General features: G+C 51.0%; 2 protein-coding genes across 2 annotated transcripts in view; both read left to right on the plus strand.

The window, feature by feature from the left end:
• The window catches only part of Cdk8 (cyclin dependent kinase 8), a 571315-nt gene that overhangs the window by 186515 nt on the left and 364900 nt on the right, over positions 1-19900 (plus strand). The gene's annotated exons all lie outside the window — the stretch shown is intronic.
• Usp12 (ubiquitin specific peptidase 12) overlaps positions 14188-19900 on the plus strand; it is a 48369-nt gene continuing 42656 nt past the window's right edge. The window contains exon 1 of the mRNA XM_051162917.1: positions 14188-14364. Coding sequence (XP_051018874.1) covers positions 14317-14364 — 48 coding nt within the window. The 5' untranslated portion in view covers positions 14188-14316. The remainder of the gene's footprint in view (positions 14365-19900) is intronic.

A 19900-nucleotide genomic window follows, 5' to 3' on the forward strand; every position in this document is an offset into this window, starting at 1 on the left:
TGGCAACAGCCTGTATCTCCAGTTCCAGGGGGCTCCGAGGCCTTCTTCTGAAGTGTGGACTCTTGCACATAGGTGATGCACATAGATTCACACAGGCACAGACACACAGACAGACATAAAAAAAAAAAAAAAACAACTTAAAATATATTGGTCTGCTTCATGTGGATACTGCTTAGTCATTATTTTATGTGAATATGCAATTGAGACCTTATCTTTCAAGACTTTTGTAAATTGCAAACCATGATTGTCCCATGTCAATGAGCAATCGAAGTGGCTGTGGCACAGGAGTGCTCTTCCCAGAGGTGAGGCTTGGGGGTGAGGCTAGAACATGGAGCCCCCGGGATATGTATAGTTTCTTTCCTCATACTTTGGCTTCCTTCATGGAACACTATGTATGTAGTTTGTTTGAAATTATCTGTGAATGTTTTTCCTGCACATGCTTATGTGCACCATGTGCATGCAGTGTCTGTGGAAGCCAGAAGAGGGCGTCAGATCACCTGGAACTGGAGTCACAGATGGTTGTGAGGCACCAGGTGGGTGCTGGGAATTGAACTCAGGACCTCTGGAAGAATAGCCAGTGCTCTAACTACTGAGCCATCTGTCCAGCTTCTTTTAATGATATTCTTTAAAGACTTAAGGGTACCACTAGACCCATTGATTTGCTTATTTACTCCTTGGGGGCACAACTGCTCACCGCTTTTTTTTTTTTTTTTTTAATAAACTTTGTTTTAGAGAGGGATTATGTCCCCAGCATTCCGGGACTGTCAGTGGCTGTGCTTCCGGCTCTAACCTCTGTGGCTTACAGGAAAGGTAAGGTGCCTAGGAATGAGTTCAGAGAAAGTCACCAAGTAGCTCCAACAAAAACACCTCGAGGGGACAGGAATGAGTTAGCCAGGGCAAAAGATGGCTAGAGGGTGACTAAACAAACAAAACAACAACAACAAAACCGCTTCCCACAAAGGACTTGGCGAAGGCACAGAGCCAAGGCGAGCCGGGCGGACTGCAGCACATTGCACAGCCAGGCTACCTACACATCCAGTCGTTTCTCTGTGTAGCCTAGGCTGGCCCTGGACTGGCTATGTACAACAGGCTGGGTCTCTACCTTGTCATGCTCTTGCCTCAGCCTCCCGAAGGCCAGATTTACAGCATGTTGCAGCACACCTGGCCCCGCGGCATTCCTTTTGAATGCTCATTCTATCCCCCCTCCAGCCAACACACTTAGCGACAAGGCAGCGGGTTCTTCCGGTGGGAGAAGACAAACTCCGGAAGGGCTGAGCGGATCAAGCGCGCCCCCTGCCGGAAGGGGCGGGCCTTTCTGTGCTGTAAGTCCTTCTCAGTGGTGGTTTCAAATTGTGATTGATAATTGAATTCTTTCTGAAGTTCCATAAGCCAGCCCTCTCTTCTGCGCTTTTGTCAACATTTTTCTCTGCGATTGCTACATGTGGGCTTTCTTGTTTCATGTTGGACATTTTTGAAATCATAAAACTGTTACTCATGGTAGAGATGTATGAATTCTGGAAAGCAGTCACTGAGGTACGTCTTGTCTTACTGACTCACATCTGGGCTCTTGGGATGAAAGAAAATGAGATATAATATTAACGTAATTCATCGGCTTCAAAATAAAACTCGTGGACGTTACATATGAACGAATGCAAATGGGGTTGAATGAAATTTTTTTAGCTTTCTTTCTTTCTTTCTTTCTTTTGTCTTTCGAGACAGCCTTGCCTATCCTGGATTTACTTTGTCACTTTGTAGACTAGGCTGGCCTTGAATTTACAGAGAACTGCCGGCCTCTGCCTCCTTCTGCCTCTTGAGTGCTGGGATTGAAGGTGTGTGCCACCACTGTCCGGCTTAAATTCCTTTTTTTGTTTGTTTGTTTGTTTTTCAAGACAGGGTTTCTCTGTGTAGCCTTGGCTGTCCTGGACTCACTTTGTAGACCAGGCTGGCCTCAAACTCACAGCGATCCACCTGCCTCTGCCTCCCGAATGCTGGGATGAAAGGCGTGCGCCACCACTGCCCAGTTTAAGTTCCTTTAGGATCTAAAGGATGAGCATTGAATAAAATTCGTTGTCAGGCATGGCTGTGCGGCATGTGACCACACTACTTGGGAGGTACAAGGAAGAGGAACAGGAAGTCCAAGGCTGGCCTGAGTTATTTGAGACCCACCCAATCCCAAACCCTAAATCTCATTTTTAGAGAATTGAACACTGTTGATCATGAACCCTATCCCCACCCCTCCCTCTCTGCCCTTGGGTCCAGCTAAGATGCCCACACTGACCTTGACTCGTGATCCTCCTGCCTCAATCTTCCTGAGTCCTAGGATTCCAGGTGTGTTCTAGCACAGCTGTCATAATCAGCTCTTATACATCCCCTTTGTCATTCTGTTATTTATTTTTTTGTTTGTTTGTTTTATTTTGCTCTTTGTTTAGACAGGGTTTCTCTATGTAGCCGTGGCTGTCCTGGAACTCCCTCTGTAGCCCAGGCTGGCTTCCAATTCAGAGATCCCCCTTGCCTCTGCCTCCTGAGTTCAGGGATTAAAGCTGTGTGCCACAGCCGGGCGTGGTGCCGCACGCCTTTCATCCTAGCACTTGGGAGGCAGAGGCAGGGGGATCGCTGTGAGTTTGAGGCCAGCCTTGTCTACAAAGCGAGTCCAGGACAGCCAAGGCTACACAGAGAAACCCTGTCTTGAAAAACCAAAATAAATAAATAAATAAACAAATAAATAAATCTGTGTGCCACTATACCTGGCTAAGGACTATTTATTTTGTTAGAAAAATTGGTTATCCGTTTAATAGACTGTGAACTAAAAAGGTACACCCATTTTCCCTGTGGGCTATGTCCTTCTCAGGGCTTCTGACACTCCAGCGCATCTTGGGGCCAGGGAAAGAGATTTGCAAGGAGCAGAATGAATAGCAGCTGTAGCCTCACCTCCCCACCCCTTACTGAGACCAGGACTCCCTGGGAGGCTGAAGGAAGCTCCTGCAACAAGGAACAATACTTGTAAACAGACCCTTCAGCAGAGGGCAGGCCACTGGTGCTCGCTCCAGGCAGAAGGGAGCAACTGTGGGCAGAGGTGGAGGCTAATGGACGCACCCTGGAAGGCAATCAATTTCAGGATGTTGGTGGAAGGCTGGAGGTGGGTGGGAAGGAGAGGGGGCTCGGTGGGGGGCGGGGCTGGCGATGGGATACCTGACCAGACCTGCATCTGGGGAGCCAGGACACAAGCATGTAAAGAAGGGACAGGAGCAGCACAGACCAGAGGAGAGGTGGGGCAGAGGCCCGTGCAGTAAGCCATTGGGGAGTCATGAGGCCCTGATTACAGGCAACGTGAAAGTGGGGGCTCCGAAGGACCAGTACCCACCATGAGACAGATACTCACAGATGGAGATGACTGGACCTCCGGAGGAGATGGGCTGGAGAGAAAAAGAGAAGCAACCATGCCGAGGTTTCCAGCTTGGGCGCCTGGTGGCTTCTGCTCAGCTTCCCCTACAGGGGTATAACCCGGGCATGACCTCAGCTGCTTGGCTGACTCTCAGAGGTTACAGGAAGAAGATACAAGATGCCAACAGGCATGTAGTGAGTCTATTGGTTTCTTCAAAAACCTAATTATGGCCTGGAGAGATGGCTCAGAGGTTCAGAGCACTAGCTGTTCTTCCAAGGGCCCTGAGTTCAATTCGCAGCAACCACATGGTGGCTCACAACCATCTATAATGAAATCTGGTCCACTCTTGTGGCATGCAGGCATACATGCAGGCAGAACATTGTATACATAATAGATAAAAAAAAAAAAAATCTGAAAAGCCGAAACAGAACAGCAACAGCAGCAAACAAAAAGCAAAAACAAAAAAACAAAAAACCCAGTTATGAGCCGGGTGTGGTGATGCACACCTTCAATTCCAGCGCTCAGGAAGGCAGAGGCAGGCGGATCTCGGTGAGTTCAGCCTGGTCTACAAAGTGAGTCCAGAACAGCCAAGGCTACACAGAGAAGCCCTGTCTTGAGAAACCAAAAATAAAAAATAAAAATAAAAAAGAGAAAAAAGACATACATTTTCAATATGAAATGTTAAAGGAAAGCCTATAGTACTCCACTCCTCAGAGTCAGTCAGCATTCACGATTGAACCTATACCCTTCAGCACTGTAGATCCAAATTTGCATCTATCATGAGCATTGTCGAAGCAGGAAGTGGCTCTGGGGACAGTCTGTGCCATGTAGTGTTCAGGCTGGATTCACAGCACTGGGTCTGAGCTGCGGGGGCTTGACCTGAAGATCGAATTTAAAGTGTTCGGGGTGGAAGCCAAGGAGATGGCTCAGCAGTTAGGAACACTTGATGCTCGCTCTCGGAGAGGGCCTGGGTTCAGTTCCCAGCACTCACGACATCGGCCACCTCACAATTGTCTGTAACTCTAGTACCGGGCATCTGGTGCCCTCTTCTGGATTCTCCTGGAACTGCATGCACATGGCGCACATAATCTCTCTCTCTCTCTCTCTCTCTCTCTCTCTCTCTCTCTCTCTCTCTCTCTCTCTCTTTTTCTCACACACACACATCTTATTTAATATACTACTACTACTACTCAGGCTGTCCCATAAAGCAGATACAGTTGCTCCTGTGTGTAGTTCTTGTTTAAAAAAAAAAAAGTTGGTGTCCAAAGCAGAATTGAGTAGGTTCCCAAGGAGTTGGGGAAGACTAAAGCCAACTCCTAGAAAAATACAAAACAAAACCCCAGAGAAGGTTAAGTGCTTCAGAGGACACTGATCTTTCTCCGGGATGTGGGATGGGGCTAGTTCTCCCATGTCATGTGATTGTGGTCATACGGTGGCATGACCCTTCAAGTCTCTTTTCTCTCCGTGCCTCGAGGCTAGAAGACTGAAAGCATTAACCACAGTGAGAAACTTCTGGGTTCACTTCCCCTCTTCCCATCTGTCACTGCCACCATAGTGGCTGCCTTGTGCCGGGTACCAAAAACAAGACGCCTGTGCTTGCTGCACACACACTTGATCTCTGGCCCGGCCTTCTTAGGCTTCTCCCTCTGCCTTCGTGGGCCTCTGGCTGTTAGGTAGCAGAAAGGACCACACTGTCTACCCACGAATTCAAGAGCAAGCATTCATTTCCTCTCAGAAGCGGGTTAGCAGCGAGCCAGGCGTGCCTGTGTTGAGCATCTGTAATCCCAACACTCAGGAGGACAGTTGTGAGTTTGTAGCCTGTCTCAAAACAAAACAGAAAAAAAAAATTGTGTTCTAGTAATTTAAACATGTCACTGTATAAATATGCCTTGTAGCCCTGGCCTCTCAACCCCAGCTCTCTGTGTGTCTGTGTGTCTGTGTGTCTGTGTGTCTGTGTGTTCTTCCCTCATTGCCCCAGCACTGAACACAGCACTCCACCTTAAGTTGTTATTGTTTTCTTTTGGTTTTTCAAGACAGGGTTTCTCTGTGTAGCCCTGGCTGTCCTGGACTCACTTTGTAGACCAGGCTGGCCTTGAACTCACAGCGATCCGCCTGCCTCTGCCTCCCGAGTGCTGGGATTAAAGGCGGCTTCCACCTCATGTTTTGAGGCAGCATCTTTCACTGAACCTGGAGTTCACTAGTTTGGACGACCAGCAGGATCTTCCATCCTCCTCCCCTCTGGGATTACAGCTACACAGTCTGGGTCCTACTTCCGTGTGGGTGCCAGCGATTGAGCTCAGGTCTTCCTGCTTGCCCCCCCCCCCCCCAGCCCCCACCCCAGCAAGCACTTGTACCAACTTGGTCATCTTTGGAGCTCCAGAAGTTTCTTTGTTCTAAAGATATTTTGGAATGTCTTTGTTGTGTCTTGCTCTTATAATCATGGCCTTTTTTTTTTTTTTTTTTTCCATAGAAATGGAAGTGATACCTGTCTCTTACCACTGAGTCCCTGAGTGAACATTTTAGGAATCCTCCGAGGGCAGCATGGCCTCTCAGAAGGCATCCTCTGTGGGCATCACCCTGACAGAGAATGGGGAAGGAGGTTCACTGAGTGCTGATACACAAATCTGAATGTGGAGGAGACTCTAAAGCCACAAGCCAGAGTCCAGAGTTTGCAATGCAGGCGGCAAACAGACAGCTAAATTGTGCCTCAGCAGATAGTAAAAAATCAGCCTGCAGCGGATGTGATGGCGCATGCCTTTCATCCCAGCACTTGGGAGGCAGAGGCAGGCGGATCGCTGTGAGTTCGAGGCCTGCCTGGTCTACAGAATGAGTCCAGGGCAGCCAAGGCTACACAGAGAAACCTTGTCTCGAAAAAAACCAAAACCAAACGAAACCAAAACAACAACAAATCAGCCTGCAGGGAGAAGTGAGAAGCAAGGAGGAAATGAGAGAGTTTGGCTTGGGGAAGTTATAAACAGGAATGCTTGCTTGAGGTTTTCTCACACGCGGGGCAGGGGGTCGGCATTTCCCAGGGTTATTTGAGTTGAACGAAAAGAGGAACAAGTTGGAGAACAGAGGCCTGAAGAAGACAGTCAGAGAGGCCAGTAGGACATCAACAGTGCTGGGGGGTGGGGCTATATGTTTGTTATGCTGGCTGGAACATAATAAACTTTATATATACTTTATTATATGTTATGTATATTATGTAATACAGTATACATATTATATGTAGAATAGACTATATATGTATGTGTGTTTTTTTGCCATGGTGTTTCTCTGTGTAGCCCTGGCTATCCTGGAGCTCACTCTGTAGACCAGGCTGGCCTCGAACTCACAGAGATTCATGAGTCTCTGCCTCCCCCCCCCCCCCAAGTGCCGGGATCAAAAGTGCGAGCCATCACCATCTGGTATATATAGATACCAGAATTATTTTCCTTTTTCCCCTCAGTAGTGGAGATGAAACCAACGCCTCCTACATGCTAGGCAAATGGGCGACCCTGGGCAATATCCTAAGTCCGGAATTTTATGTTTCTGTTCTCTAGAGTTGGACATGCCTTTTTATCAGCCTTAGTTCATTTGGTAACAATTACTGCACACGTACTATTCTCTCCCAGCTGTCATGGGTGTGACAGCAGGCTCAGGCCAGGCCTCTTTGAGATAGGTTGAGATCTGATGGCAAAAGTCTCCCATGCTGGAAAAAAAAAAAAAAAGGTGGGGGGAGAGGTCTAGGGAGGAGGGATGGTGAGCGTGGACACTCAGAAGCACTCTGACACTTGTTGGCATCTCAGGGGAAGAAATGGAGGGACCAATGAGAGGAGGGGCCAGTGAGAGGGGGGACCAATGAGGGGAGGGGGTGTGAGAGGAAGGTGGGAAGACAGAAAGAGGAGGAGCGGGGAAAGCAAGGGGATGTGCTCCACGGGTGGTCACTTCGTGACTTACCAGGGAGACAGCTACGTCCTCCAAGAACCCCATCGTGCTGGAAACCATCTCAAATGAGGGTGCTGCTTGAACTTGTCAGAAAAACCCCAGTATGGTGTACTGCCTCCCTAAAACTCCTCTCTTCAACCGGATGGCCCGGTTTTGAAGAAACCACGCTGTCGCTCGCTCCTGCATTGTGTAGACCCACCTGCCTCTGCCTCCTGAGGGCTGGGATTACAGTCATGGGGAACAATGCCTGGCTGAGTCTTGCTTCTTAAATGTCACTACCCTGATGGTTAGTGTTGACTGTCAACCTGACCGGAGCTAGACTGACTTCTGAGACAGGCTTCGGGACACACTTACCTGGGAGTTGAGGGTTTATTGCTGAGGTTGATTTGGAAGGCACCATTCCCTGGGCCCACGGTCTTGAACTGCATAAGGAAAAAAAATGCTATCTGGGTAGGAAGAGGTATTCACTGCTGTCTACTTCCTGACTGGACACTGCCTTGAGTTTCCCTGTCATTAGGGATTGTGTCCTTGAGTTTGAGCCAAAATAAACCCCGCCTTCCTTAAAATCACGTTTGTCATTCTTTTCTCATGGCAATGAGACAATTAGCAGCTACTTGTCAGAAAGTGATGGAAAGGAAAGGAATTCAGGTCCATACTGCTGTGCCACGAAACAGCCAGAGATACTATGGCTGAGGTCTGCACACTATGATGTACTCTTGTTAGAAGTCAAAAGAAACGTGGCGCATAGGAACGTTCAAAAAGGTCTCTGCAGCTGGGCACAGTGGTGTATACCTTAGTGGTGTCTCTGCAGCTGGGCACAGTGGTGTATACCTTAGTGGTGTCTCTGCAGCTGGGCACAGTGGTGTACACCTTAGTGGTGTCTCTGCAGCTGGGCACAGTGGTGTACACCTGAGTGGTGTCTCTGCAGCTGGGCACAGTGGTGTACACCTGAGTGGCACGCACCACCATGCCCAACTACTGTGCCTCCCCAGATGCTGCCAGTAGGCGTGCGCTACTGCACCTGGCTACTGTGCTGCTTTTGAACTTCGGCCACTCTAGCTGGTTTGTGGAGGCTGCTTTAGACATACTGTTATTCTCCAAGTCACACAGCTATTTATTAGGACGGGAGGAAGGCACTGTGTGTGAGTGAGAACAGCTTAAGTAGCTCTGCTCCGAAGCCACCCAGACGACTGCATGATCCTTACACGTTCTGGTTGTCTGGTTGGCTTTTTGACAGGATTTTCTGTATTGCGACAGACCTGTTATTTTGATTTCTTCTCTGAATTCTTCACAATGTTTAATTACAATGGACTCCAGCATTAAGATTCCAACAATATCAGGAAAAACAAAGAACAACTTGTTTTCAGGGTTTTTTTCTTTGTTTTTTGAGACAGGATTTCTTGACAGTGTTGTTGTCCTGGCTGTCCTGGAACTCACTCTGTAGACCAGGTTGGCCTCTAACCCAGAGATCCACCAGCCTCTGGCTCCTGAGTGCTGGGATAAAAGGCATGTGCCACAACTGCCTGGCTTTGTTTTCTGTTTTTTTTCCCCCCTAGACAGGGCGTCTCTGTGTCGCTTTGGCTGTCCTGGACTCACGTTGTAGACCAGGCTGGCCTCAAATTCACAGTGATCCACTTGCTTCTGCCTTCCAAGTGCTGGGATGAAAGACATGCACCTGCTTGTTTTCAGTTTGTTTGTTTGTTTGTTTTTAAGATTTATTTATTATGTATACAGTGCTTTGCCTGCATATACACCTGCATGCCAGAAGAGGGCACCAGATCTCATTATAGATGGTTGTGAGCCACCCTGTGGTTGCTGGGAATTGAACTCAGGACTTTGGAAGAGCAGCCAGTGCTCCTAACCGCTGAGCCACCTCTCCAGCCATTGTTTTCAGTTTTTAAAAGACATTGCTTCACACAGTAGCATCGTTCGATCTGGAACTCACTAGACCAGGTTAACCTGGGATGGGTTTTAGGGTGGGCAGTTGCCCCCGGTGGATGATGACATTGGGGGTGTCGTAGAGCCCCCTGTCTAAACTGACATCACTGAGGGCCGGGTTGCCCCTTTAATATTTGTGTTGTCCAGTCATTTTACAACGTGACCATGTGACAGCCGTAGACAGTCTACGTCCCTCTCGCCCACATTCTGGCATGCCATTTTCCCTCTGCTGGGAGACCCCTTCTTCGTCCATCCCGTGCTTTAGAGGGGGAAGCTGCCTCCGCTTGTGCCTCCTATGGGAAGAGCTGGACATGCCATTTGGAGCGAACACTACTGTTCTTTGTGCTTGTTTGCTTTTTGTTTTGTTTTCTCAAGACAAGGTTTCTCTGTGTAGCCTTGGCTGTCCCAGACTTGCTTTGTAGACCAGGTTGGCCTTGAACTCACAGCGATCCGCCTGCCTCTGCCTCCCGAGTGCTAGGATTAAAGGCGTGTGCCACCAATTCCTGGCTAACAGTATTGTTCGTCAGGGCTGGAGAGATGGCTCAGTGGTTAAGAGCACTCACTGCCTGCTCTTCCAAAGGACCTGGGTTCAATTCCCAGCACCCACATGGCAGCTCACAACTGTTCTATAACTCCAAGATCTGACACCCTCACACCAATGCACATAAATTAAAATGAAATATTAAACAAAACAAAACAAAACAAAAACCAGGACTGTTCGTTATTCTCTGAGTTCATTTTTCACAGAGCAGCGTCTCCTGCAACGGAGTCTGACCTTCCTGGTGTGATAGATACCACTGTACATATCCCAAAGCAGGAGTTGAGATCCACTTTATTACTTAGAGGTCCAACCTCTTCCTCCCTGGCTCCAGTCTCTCCCGTGGCCCAAAGCCCCTCCAGTGCGGAGCCTCTGCTGGCCCAGAGGCAAGGGACACAACCCGACTCCTGAGCTTACAGCTAGCCGAGCTCTCCCATTCAATCCCCACTCTGCCGTACATCAGATCACTAAACGCGGCTTCGGGCACGGCCCAGAACAGCGGTGGGTGACCTGGAACTCCCGAGCCTTCCTGAGCTCAGGCCACACGTGAGTCTGATAAACAAGACGCGCTGCCCTTTGATACACATTTTTCAAACATCCCAGATCCTCAGGCTCGTATCTAGGGCCCCAGAGAATGGAGAGCCGTAACGAGAAGTCCTGGGTGATTGAGGACAGTCAGGTAAAAGATGGATACAGTCTGGATGCTGCTCCCAAATAGCCCAATCAGAAGACACCTGGCCGGAGGAGGCACCTACGCGCACGCGCATTCATGAGCAGCTCCTGGCTGTGGATGGCAGAGGAGAGTCCGGGCAAGCACAGCTTGGCCGCGGGGTAGCCTAGGTTCTGTGGCCGCCCGGCTGAAGCCTTCAGCTGGCTTTTGTCAGGACCCTCTATGTCTCCGGAACCAGGGCCTATCTGAAGCATCGGCCCTGTGTTGAGGGCAGCACGAGGGATATGGATCTTTAGGATCAGAGCTGCCCCTTTCAAAGGCAGAACGGTTCCGCGGGTTTAATAGCCGAGGCTCGACCAGCAGCTTCTCAGGGGTCAGGAACGCGCAGGAGGGACCTCGAGGCTCCACGGGGAGCAGAAGGGCCTCAAGGAAGGGGACGTAGGAGCACAAGTAGAGGAAGTATTACTCCGCGGAAGCCACGGGGTCACTCGCTCCTGGTGTCTACGGAGGCCGATGAGGAGGAGTACCGGCATCGCCTGACCTCAGACTCCACGGAGAAGTGCCCGAAGGGCGTGAGGAAGATGAGGGACAGGCTGAAGAAGAAGGAAACAAGTTAGGGAGCCGCTGGATGTGGGAAGGCATGCTGCAGCCGAGCAGCAACGGCACGTTGCCGTGGATGGAGAAGGGCAGAGGCCGGAGGGCTCTTGGTGTGACCACGTGGGGGTAAAGGCACAGGCTTCCAACACCCATCGCGTTGCCCGGGACATCGGCGCCACACGAGGGAACATCTGGCAGAAGATGTAGTGTCACAAACAGAAAAGTGTATGTATCTTAAGACATTGTTGTGAAATGGCTTCGCTCATATGGAGGGCAATTAGCAGCTGGGCGCACATTACTATGTTTTTGATGCTGGGGACTGAACCCAAGACTTCTTGTTAAGTATACACCCTACCACTGAACTACACCTTACCCTTACACCTTATACCTTACGCCTGTGATCCTAGAGGCAGGCAGATCTCTGTGAGTTCGAGGCCAGCCTGGTCTACAAAGCGACTCCAAGACAGCCAGGACTACAAGAGAAACCCTGTCTGGAAACACACACACACACACACACACACACACACACACACACACACACATACACACACACACACAGAGTCTTTAAATACCGACATGATTTTAGACCTGTGGGCTATATGCCATCTTGGGCAGCCTATATAAGACGCATGCCTATTGTACAGATAACTTTATTTGCTGGATCAGAAGCAAGCTTTGAAAAACCCTTGCACTGCAGGCGTAACTCAGCGGTATTACTCTTGCCTAGCCAAAGTAAGGTCCTGCGTTCCATCCCCAGCACCGCTTTGATTGACACCCACTTGCTGAACAGCTACACCATATTACTAAGGGCAGCCAAGGAGGTGGAGTCATCAACTGTCAAGGAGTAGAGACAGGGAGAGACAACAGATTTGAGAGACAGAACCTGGGCCCTGCACCCACTGTGGGGTGCAGAGATGTCACTCAAGATGTAAGGGTTCACTTAGTGCATTCAAAGGGGCTGGAGGGATGGCTCAGAGGTTAAGAGCACTTGCTGCTCTTGCAGAGAGCACCTGGGGTGGATATCCAGTACTCACGTGGTGACTCACACCTTAAAAAAAAAAAAAAAAATCTCATTTTAAAAAAAGATTTATTTATTATGTATACAATGTTCTGCCTGCATGTACACCTGCATGCCAGAAGAGGGCACCAGATCTCATCAGATGGTTGTGAGCCATCATGGGGTCACTGGGAATGGAACTCATAACCTTTGGAAGAGCAGGCAGTGCTCTTAACCTCTGGGCCATCTCTCTGGCCTGACTCACTTTTTGTAACTCCAGTTCCCAGGATCTGATGCCTTCTTCTGTCCTCCATGGGCGCTGCGTGTGCATCTGAACCAGCAAAACACTCATGCACATAAAATAAAAAAAATAAATCTCTAAAAAATGCACCTAACAGGCTATGCTGAAGCAGCAAACCGACTCACCACTTTAATTAATAATCATTTTTTTTAGCTAATTTCTTTTTGTAATACATGCATGCATTCGTTTTTATTTACGTTTGAGGCCGGTCTCCCTATGTAGCTCTGGCTGACTTGTAGACTTGCTATGTAGACCAGGCGCTGGCCTTGAACTTACAGAGACTCACTGTTCTTAGTCTCCTGTGCTGCGATTGCAGATGTGTGCCATCATACCTGGTGGTTATTCATTCACTTGTCGTTGTTGTTGTTTTTTTGAGGCAAGGACTCTAGTGGTCCAGGCTGGTCTTGAACTCACGACATAGCTGAGAATGAGCTTACCATCACCAGGGTTTATGCAGTGCTTGGCACGAAACCTAGGAACACCTACATACAACACAAGCCGTTTACCAAGTAAGCCACATGTCCAGCCCCCATCCTGACCTTTAAAACGTAGGTGGTGTAGGCCCATGCTTTAGGCATGTGGAGACTAGAGAGGCAGCAAGAAGACAGACTCTGCCGTAGACTTGAACTGGTGTAAACCAGAGTCCAAGGTATAGCTACCTAGGCGTGTTATCTACAGTAAAGACGGAGGCCCCGCCTCTGCGCAGGTAGGCAGCGGAATTTAGCTGCAGTCGGTGGGTGTTCCCCTCCTCCCACGCTCACAATGGAATTGCTATGGAAACAGCATTCACGTACCACAAGTCTGTTTCTCGACTACATTTTACTCGATTTCTTTGTTTCTTGAATACTTTTGAGTGTATGAAGTGAGGCTTGTTAGATTTTAGAGCTTTGTTTGCATTCGGCCCCTAAGTTAGACAGACCGGGTCTGGTGGGGGTGGGGGTGGGGTGAGGGTGGGGTGGGGGTGGGGTGAGAGGCAGAAAAGGTCGTCCCACCCTCAAATCACGAATCTAAACAAGCCACGGGCTTTCTAATGTAGCAATTTATGAAGTTTTACTAGTTTTGGTGCGGGTAGGACGGGCCCACCCATTAGCTAACACTGTCTGCGCTTCTCCCGTGCTGGCTGCGGCTTCTATCTCACACCTTCCAAGTTGACGTCCCACTGTCAGGCAGGGACAGTTCGCTCCCTTCCTCTCTTCCCCCACCACTACTAACTCGAAGAGCTAAATCTTGTCTTTTTTTTTTTTTTTTTAAATCTAACTGGTCTTTTTCTTAGGGAATCTGGCCCAGATGATTCACTCCAGGAAAACACCAAGTACTTGGGACTCTTTGGCGGGGTTCCCAGACCCTGTGTCTGATTTCCGTTTCAACAGTAGGTCAGCCGCCCCTACGGCTGCAGGGGATCACCTTCGCCGCCGAGTCCATCACCCCGACCTGCTCTTCCTAGCAAGGCCGGCGCTAGGACCCAGCACCGAGCAGGACGCGGCGTGCGCCCCGCCCCCGACGCGCACTGGGCGGGGCCGCGGGAGGGCGGGGCGGCGTGGGCGTGACCCCGGGCGCGGTGGGCGGGGCTCTCCCGCGGTGGGCGTGGCGACGCTGCCGGGGCGGCCGGGCGGAAGGGCCTGCGCGGAGCTTGCTCCCTAGCGCGCCGGGCGGGGTGTGCGGTGAGCGGCTTCCCGGGCAGGCGTGGGCCCCGAGGCGGCGGCGGCGGCGGCGGCGGCGGCAGCGGCGGCGGCTGCGCCGTGCGCCGGGGCGGAGCCGGGGGCGGGCGGGCGGCGGGCGGGGGCTGGGCGGGAGGAAGCCCGAGCGCCCGCGGCGACGACGGCGGCGGCGGCGGCGGCCCGGCAGGCGAGGAGCGTGGGTCCACGGAGGCTCCGGGTGCGGCCGCGGGCTGCGGAGCGAGCGGGCGGCCCGGCTTCCCGCGTCCCCCGCTCGCCGCGACTGTCGTCTGGAAGATGGCGCCGGGCGGATGGAAATCCTAATGACAGTCTCCAAATTCGCCTCCATCTGTACCATGGTAGGTGCGGCGGCAGCGCGGCCCGAGCGGCGGGTCCCCGCCTTCGAGGCGCCGCCCGCGGGCCTGCTCGAGAGCGAGCGGACGGGGCGGGGGCCCGAGTGGCCGTGGGGAAGGCGTGCGGGACGCAGCAGGCGGAGCTGGGGTTCGGGGCTGGGCGCTGGGAGCTCGGGACCCGGGACCGGGGAACTCGGGGCTGAGGACCGGGGCTCGGGGCTGGGAACGGGGACCGGGGCTCGGGGAGCTCGGGGTTGGAGACCGGGGACCGGAGCTCGGGGCTGCGAACGGGGAGCTCGGGGCTGGAGACCGGGGTTTTGGGCTGCGGATCTGGAGCTCTGGGTCTGGGCATCGGTGACTCGGGGCCGGGGGGTGGGGGGGGGGGAGGCCCGGTCCCGGGAAGCAAGAGGACTGGGGACGCGGTAGCTGCTGCGTTTCCGTGGGGCCGAGCGAGGGCCAGGGCGGGGGTCTGCGGCAGGAAGGAAGGGTCTCGGTCCTGCGGGAGGACGGAAGTCCTGGCCGAGTTCCTCCTGGGGCTAGGTGGAGCCCCGAGGCCGAGGCTCGCGGAGGGGGCGTGTGTGGTGTGTGACGGTGGAAACTTTTAAGAGTACTGTGGAAACAGTCTCTATTTTCTACTCGGCGAGGAGGAGAAACGAACTCTTGCGGCGGTGTGTCCCCAACCTGTGTCCGTCCAGATGGCAGCCTCATCGCTGGGAATCCGCGTTAATCGTGCAAAGCTGCCCTAGCTTTCCTGTCATTTGTTTAATAGAGGAGACTGTGTTGGGTTGAAGTACAGGGGACCCCGAATAAAGCGAAACGTGGGTGGGTTCCGGACGTGTTTTTCTGCACGGTTTCCTTCCCACGTGATGTGACCAATTCACAAGCTTCTTTATGAACTTGTACGTAGAGGTTGTGATTAATAAATCAATGAAAAAGTTATTCTTTGCAACGTGGACCTGTAGTCACATTGCCAAAGACCTGCACTTTTCAGTTGTGCTTTTATGTCTTGGATTTTATCTAGGAAGTTCTCCAAGCCATCTTTCACCTGAAAGTGATTTTTTTTTTTTTTTGAAGGCGTGAAGAATCAGGTAGGAAAAGTGGCTTCTCCACTAGAGTCCGTGGATCAGTATAAATAAAAAAAGATGGATGGAATTGGTGGCCCTAAAGTCCATAGCATCAAAGTCATGGTATGGTGGAGTTATTGAAGAGTCCATTTTCTCACGTGGATAATTGTTCTTTCTCGGTTTTCTGAAGGGGGTATATTAGCAGTTTCTGGGATTGGTTGTGGTAATTATTTTTAGACATGCCACACGGGATGACTGACTCTTTCATAGTGATAATTTTGCCAGATTGCTGAGCGCTCCACACCTTTTGGGGTCATGGTTCATTGTCAAAGTCTGGGGTTCCAGGAGTCAGGTGTGATTGACTCAGTTAACGTCAGGCATGCATCCAGCACCTGCTGATGAGCCCCGCAGCAGGATTCTAAATGCTGCTAAGCTGGGGCCTTTGGATGCAGAGATCACAAGTTCCAGGTATAGTGAGACCCTGTCTCAGAAGAAAACACTTCAGCCAGAGACAGCGCCTACTTTCACAGTGTTTACAGTTCACTTCAGGGAGTAATATTTATGTAGTAAGGTAGCATATAAGAGCAACAAGGCGGGTGGGGCTTTTGCACGCCTTTAACTTCAGCACCTGAGAGGCAGAGGCAGGCAGGTCTCTTAATTTGAAGCCAGCCTGGTAGGGAGATGGCCCAGTGGGTAAGGGCAGCTGCCGCCAAGCCAGAGGACCTGAGTTCAATTCCTGGGACCCACAGTAGTGGAAGGAGAGGACAAATTTCCATAAGAACACTGTGATGCGTGTGCCTCCCATAAATAAATACTATATAATGAAGCAGGCCTGGTCTATGAACTGAGTTTCAGGACAGCCAGGACTACACAGAGAAACCCTTCTCCAACCTCCTGCCACCCCCCGCCCCCCAACAACAGCAACAAAAAGCAACTGCTGAGACCTGCCAGGTTCTCTGATGCCAGGATGTCCACTCCCAAACTCACTGTCCTTAGGACTTCTGCCCACTGCCCAGGCGCTTCATTGTGTGTGTGTGTGTGCGCGTGTGTGTGTGTGCGCGCGCGTGTGTGTGTGTGTGTGTGTGTGTGCGTGCGCGCATGCGCACAGATGCGGGTGGGCTCGCTTTTGTGCATTTTTTTGGCAAATGTGTAGATATCCGTGCCTGGCCTGAGTGAGATTGTTCCAGAGGGCTATTAAGTTGGGCGTGGCTGTGTTCACGATCTCCCCGAGGAGGTGCTGGCCTTGTAGCGTGATCTGCAGCCCCCATGTTAGGCAGGCTGCTGTCCATCCTTGAGAACAGAGAACATGAGGAGCAGCAGGGCCTGTGGCGGCTGTAGGCATTTCTGTGATCTCGGGTGTACTGTGTCCCCCCTTTTCTTTTGTTAGATTTTGAGGATTAGCTTCGTGGTTTGATTTCCCTCTTCCTTGCTGGTGTTTTGAAACCAGGGTCTTTCGTAGGTCACACTGAGTTTGGATTTGATATGTGGTGGTGGCTGGCCTTGAACTCCTGGCTCTCTTGCCTCTACTTCCCAGCTGCTGGGATTTCAGGCATGTACCATCACACCAGGTTTAGCCTGTGAGGGCTTAAAGTGGAAATCTCAGTCATTTGATTGGGAGCCTGAAGGTCTGTTTGTGTACAATGGGGGAAAATCATTCATTTACTCAGCGAAGGCGAGTTGGCATTAAAGACTGCTGAGCGTGTGGAGCAGAGCCTGGACTTAGAATTGGATGCCTCGGAGAGTCAGCAGCTGCGGAAACATCCAGAGAAACCACTTAGGATGAGTTGAAATTTTATTCTGTAAATAGGGAAGTTTACCAAACTCATTCATGTGTCAAAATAAGGTGCGGAGCAAATCCGCAGAGCTTAATTGGGTGAAATAAATAAACATCAGTCTCTTCAGCTCCGCCTTGGTTTAGATCACTGCGTTTCTGCCTTTGTGTGGGAATTAGTGAGATGCTTGTCCTGGTGGTGTGCCTGGTCACTGAAGGTGTCTCAGGAAACACTTATTTTCCCATCCGCTGTCAGTACACCTTGAGCTCCTGTGGTGGTCATGGTGGTGGTGGTCATCAATGCAGCCTGGTGCCGCGTAGCTCCTGAGCTGTCCTTAGTTCTGTACTTAATAGTCAGCAAACTGCTGAGAAAGCGGCTGGATATGTGCGGAAGGGCAGTGGTTGGAAGGCAGCAGCACCCCATGGCTGCCCGCTGGGAGTTCCATAGAGGCAGCGCTGCCGGATGCTGGCCACGGCTCTCTGGCTGTCGGAGTTCTAGTTGGGAAAGACTTCCTGGAGAGTGGGATTGGATGTAACAGAAGCAAGGAGGTTAGTGGTTAGTGGCTTCTCTTCATGAGGTATTACTGGCTTGGCTCCTTGCCAGGTAGGGAGGGGTGTGTGTGTGTGTCTGTCTGTCTGTCTGTCTGTCTATGATAGACCATTGGAACATGGTGTGAATGAAGTCAAAGCCACAAGGTAGGTGCTAGGTCAGTCTGCTAGGTAGTACTTTGGAACACCCTCATGTCTAGAACGGGACTGACTGAAGTGAAAACTTTAACCCCCCTAGTGAAGCCGTCTCAGGTAAAGCTGGCTAACTTGCCCCTGCCAGCTGGATTAGTGCACATGCTTGTGGGCTTGCAGTTTACATCATTTCGGAAGAGGAGGGGCACTTCTAGAGTCTACACTTCATTTAAAGCAATGTGGGGGGGGGGTCATCGCCTCGCCTTCCCCAGCCCCCTCTCCTCCCCTCGCCTCTCTTGGTTCCTCTGAGATTGTAGGCGTACACCACCCTTCTCGCCTTACTTCCTTCTTGCCATCAGCAGCGTTGGTATTTTGCTTTTATAAGTCTACGCTGAGAACGGCTTCTCAGAAACATGGAGTGTGAAATGGCAGAACTATGTTTAGGGCCATTTAAGAGTCTCTTAGATGCTGTCCTAATTCCAAATCGGAACACATGTATGTGGAGACAGAGGGCAGAGCTGGCGTGCCACTCCTTAAATGCCGCCAGCGCCCGCGCTCTTTCCTGAGACGGCCAGTCTTCCTTAGCCCGGAGCTCTCTGATGAAGCCAGGTGTTTGATTCTGGAGTTTATTGTGGGTGATTATCACCCACAAACCCTCGAAGCTTGCCCAGTTTGTCACAGCTTTCCCCAGTTCAGTGATGAGGCCGTGGAGAAGCTGAGCCTGGCCCCTTGCTTGCTCAGTAAACCTGGGTTCCGCCCAGACCCCCAGGTCAGGCTCAGGCAGCAGCGACCATCGTGGTGGTTTCAGCATTTGCCCAGTAAGCATGGAGACTTGACAGACTGGGTGCCAGGGTAGCAGGCAGTTAGGTGGCCGGCAGAGCGGTGGCTCTCGACCGTGCTGGTGCTGCGGCCCTTCTATGCAGTCCCTCATGTTGTGGTGACCCGCCCCCACCATGAGATTCTTCTATAGCTAATTCATATCTCTAACATTGCTACCGTTGTGAGTCGCAATGTAACTATCTGATCTGCACAGGACATCCAGTATGTGACCACTGTGGGGGCAGGACCCAGAGGTTGAGAACCCCTCAGAATTAGAGGGTAACGTGGTAGTCACCAGGCACGAGACTGACTATAAGACACAGGCTTTTGCTCATCTTGGGCACTTACACAAGCAAAGGTATAGTGCTGAACCTGTGGTACAGCGGCACGCGCGGTGTGGGGTCCTAAGGTGGCCCTGCTTCCTGTGGCCTCTCTGATGTCTCTTTCCACTCCGTCCTTGATCACTACCTCACTACCCATCAACTGCTTTTACTCTAGCTGTCGCCCCCTCTGCTCCCCCCACCCCCATTCTGACCAGGCCACTGCAGATGAGGCTGCTTCCCGGTCCCTGACCACAGTCCTGGGAGAAAGTCATGTTAATTCTACTTCCTCTGCAGCTTACCCTCTCAGGGAAGACTAAGCAAGTGTGCTCCAAGTTCCTAGAACCCCAGACACCCTGAGGTGCAACCCTATTGTGGGAGTTCTCTTCAGCACTCACCCCCACAAACTCAGCAGCAGGTAGGTATTCATGTCACGCTGTAATAAAAGACCCAGTGGGCCAGAAGGTAAATTCCAGTCCAGATTTTGACATTTAGAAGTGTGTGTGTGTGTGTGTGTGTAAGTTTTCTCATAACTTTGAACGGTTTTCTGTCATCTGTGAATTCAAGGGTTGAATCAGACATTTCTTTTTTTATTCTTGAGACATTTCTTCTTTTAAAAAAAGATTTTATTTATTTATATGAGTGTTCTATGTGCATGTACACCTTCACCCTAGAGGAGGCCATTAGAAGGTGTAGGTGGCTGTGAGCCACCATGTGGTTACTGGGACTTGAACTCAGGACGTCTGGAAGAACAGACAGTGCTCTTAACTGCTGAGCCCTCTCTCCAGCCCGAGACATTTCTTTTTTCTTTTTAAAAAGTATTTTATTTAATTTTAATTTATGTGCGTTGGTGTGAGGGTGTCAGATCTTGGAGTTACAGACAGTTG

Source organism: Acomys russatus, chromosome 19 (assembly GCF_903995435.1).
Source record: "Acomys russatus chromosome 19, mAcoRus1.1, whole genome shotgun sequence".
Classification (NCBI taxonomy): domain Eukaryota; kingdom Metazoa; phylum Chordata; class Mammalia; order Rodentia; family Muridae; genus Acomys; species Acomys russatus.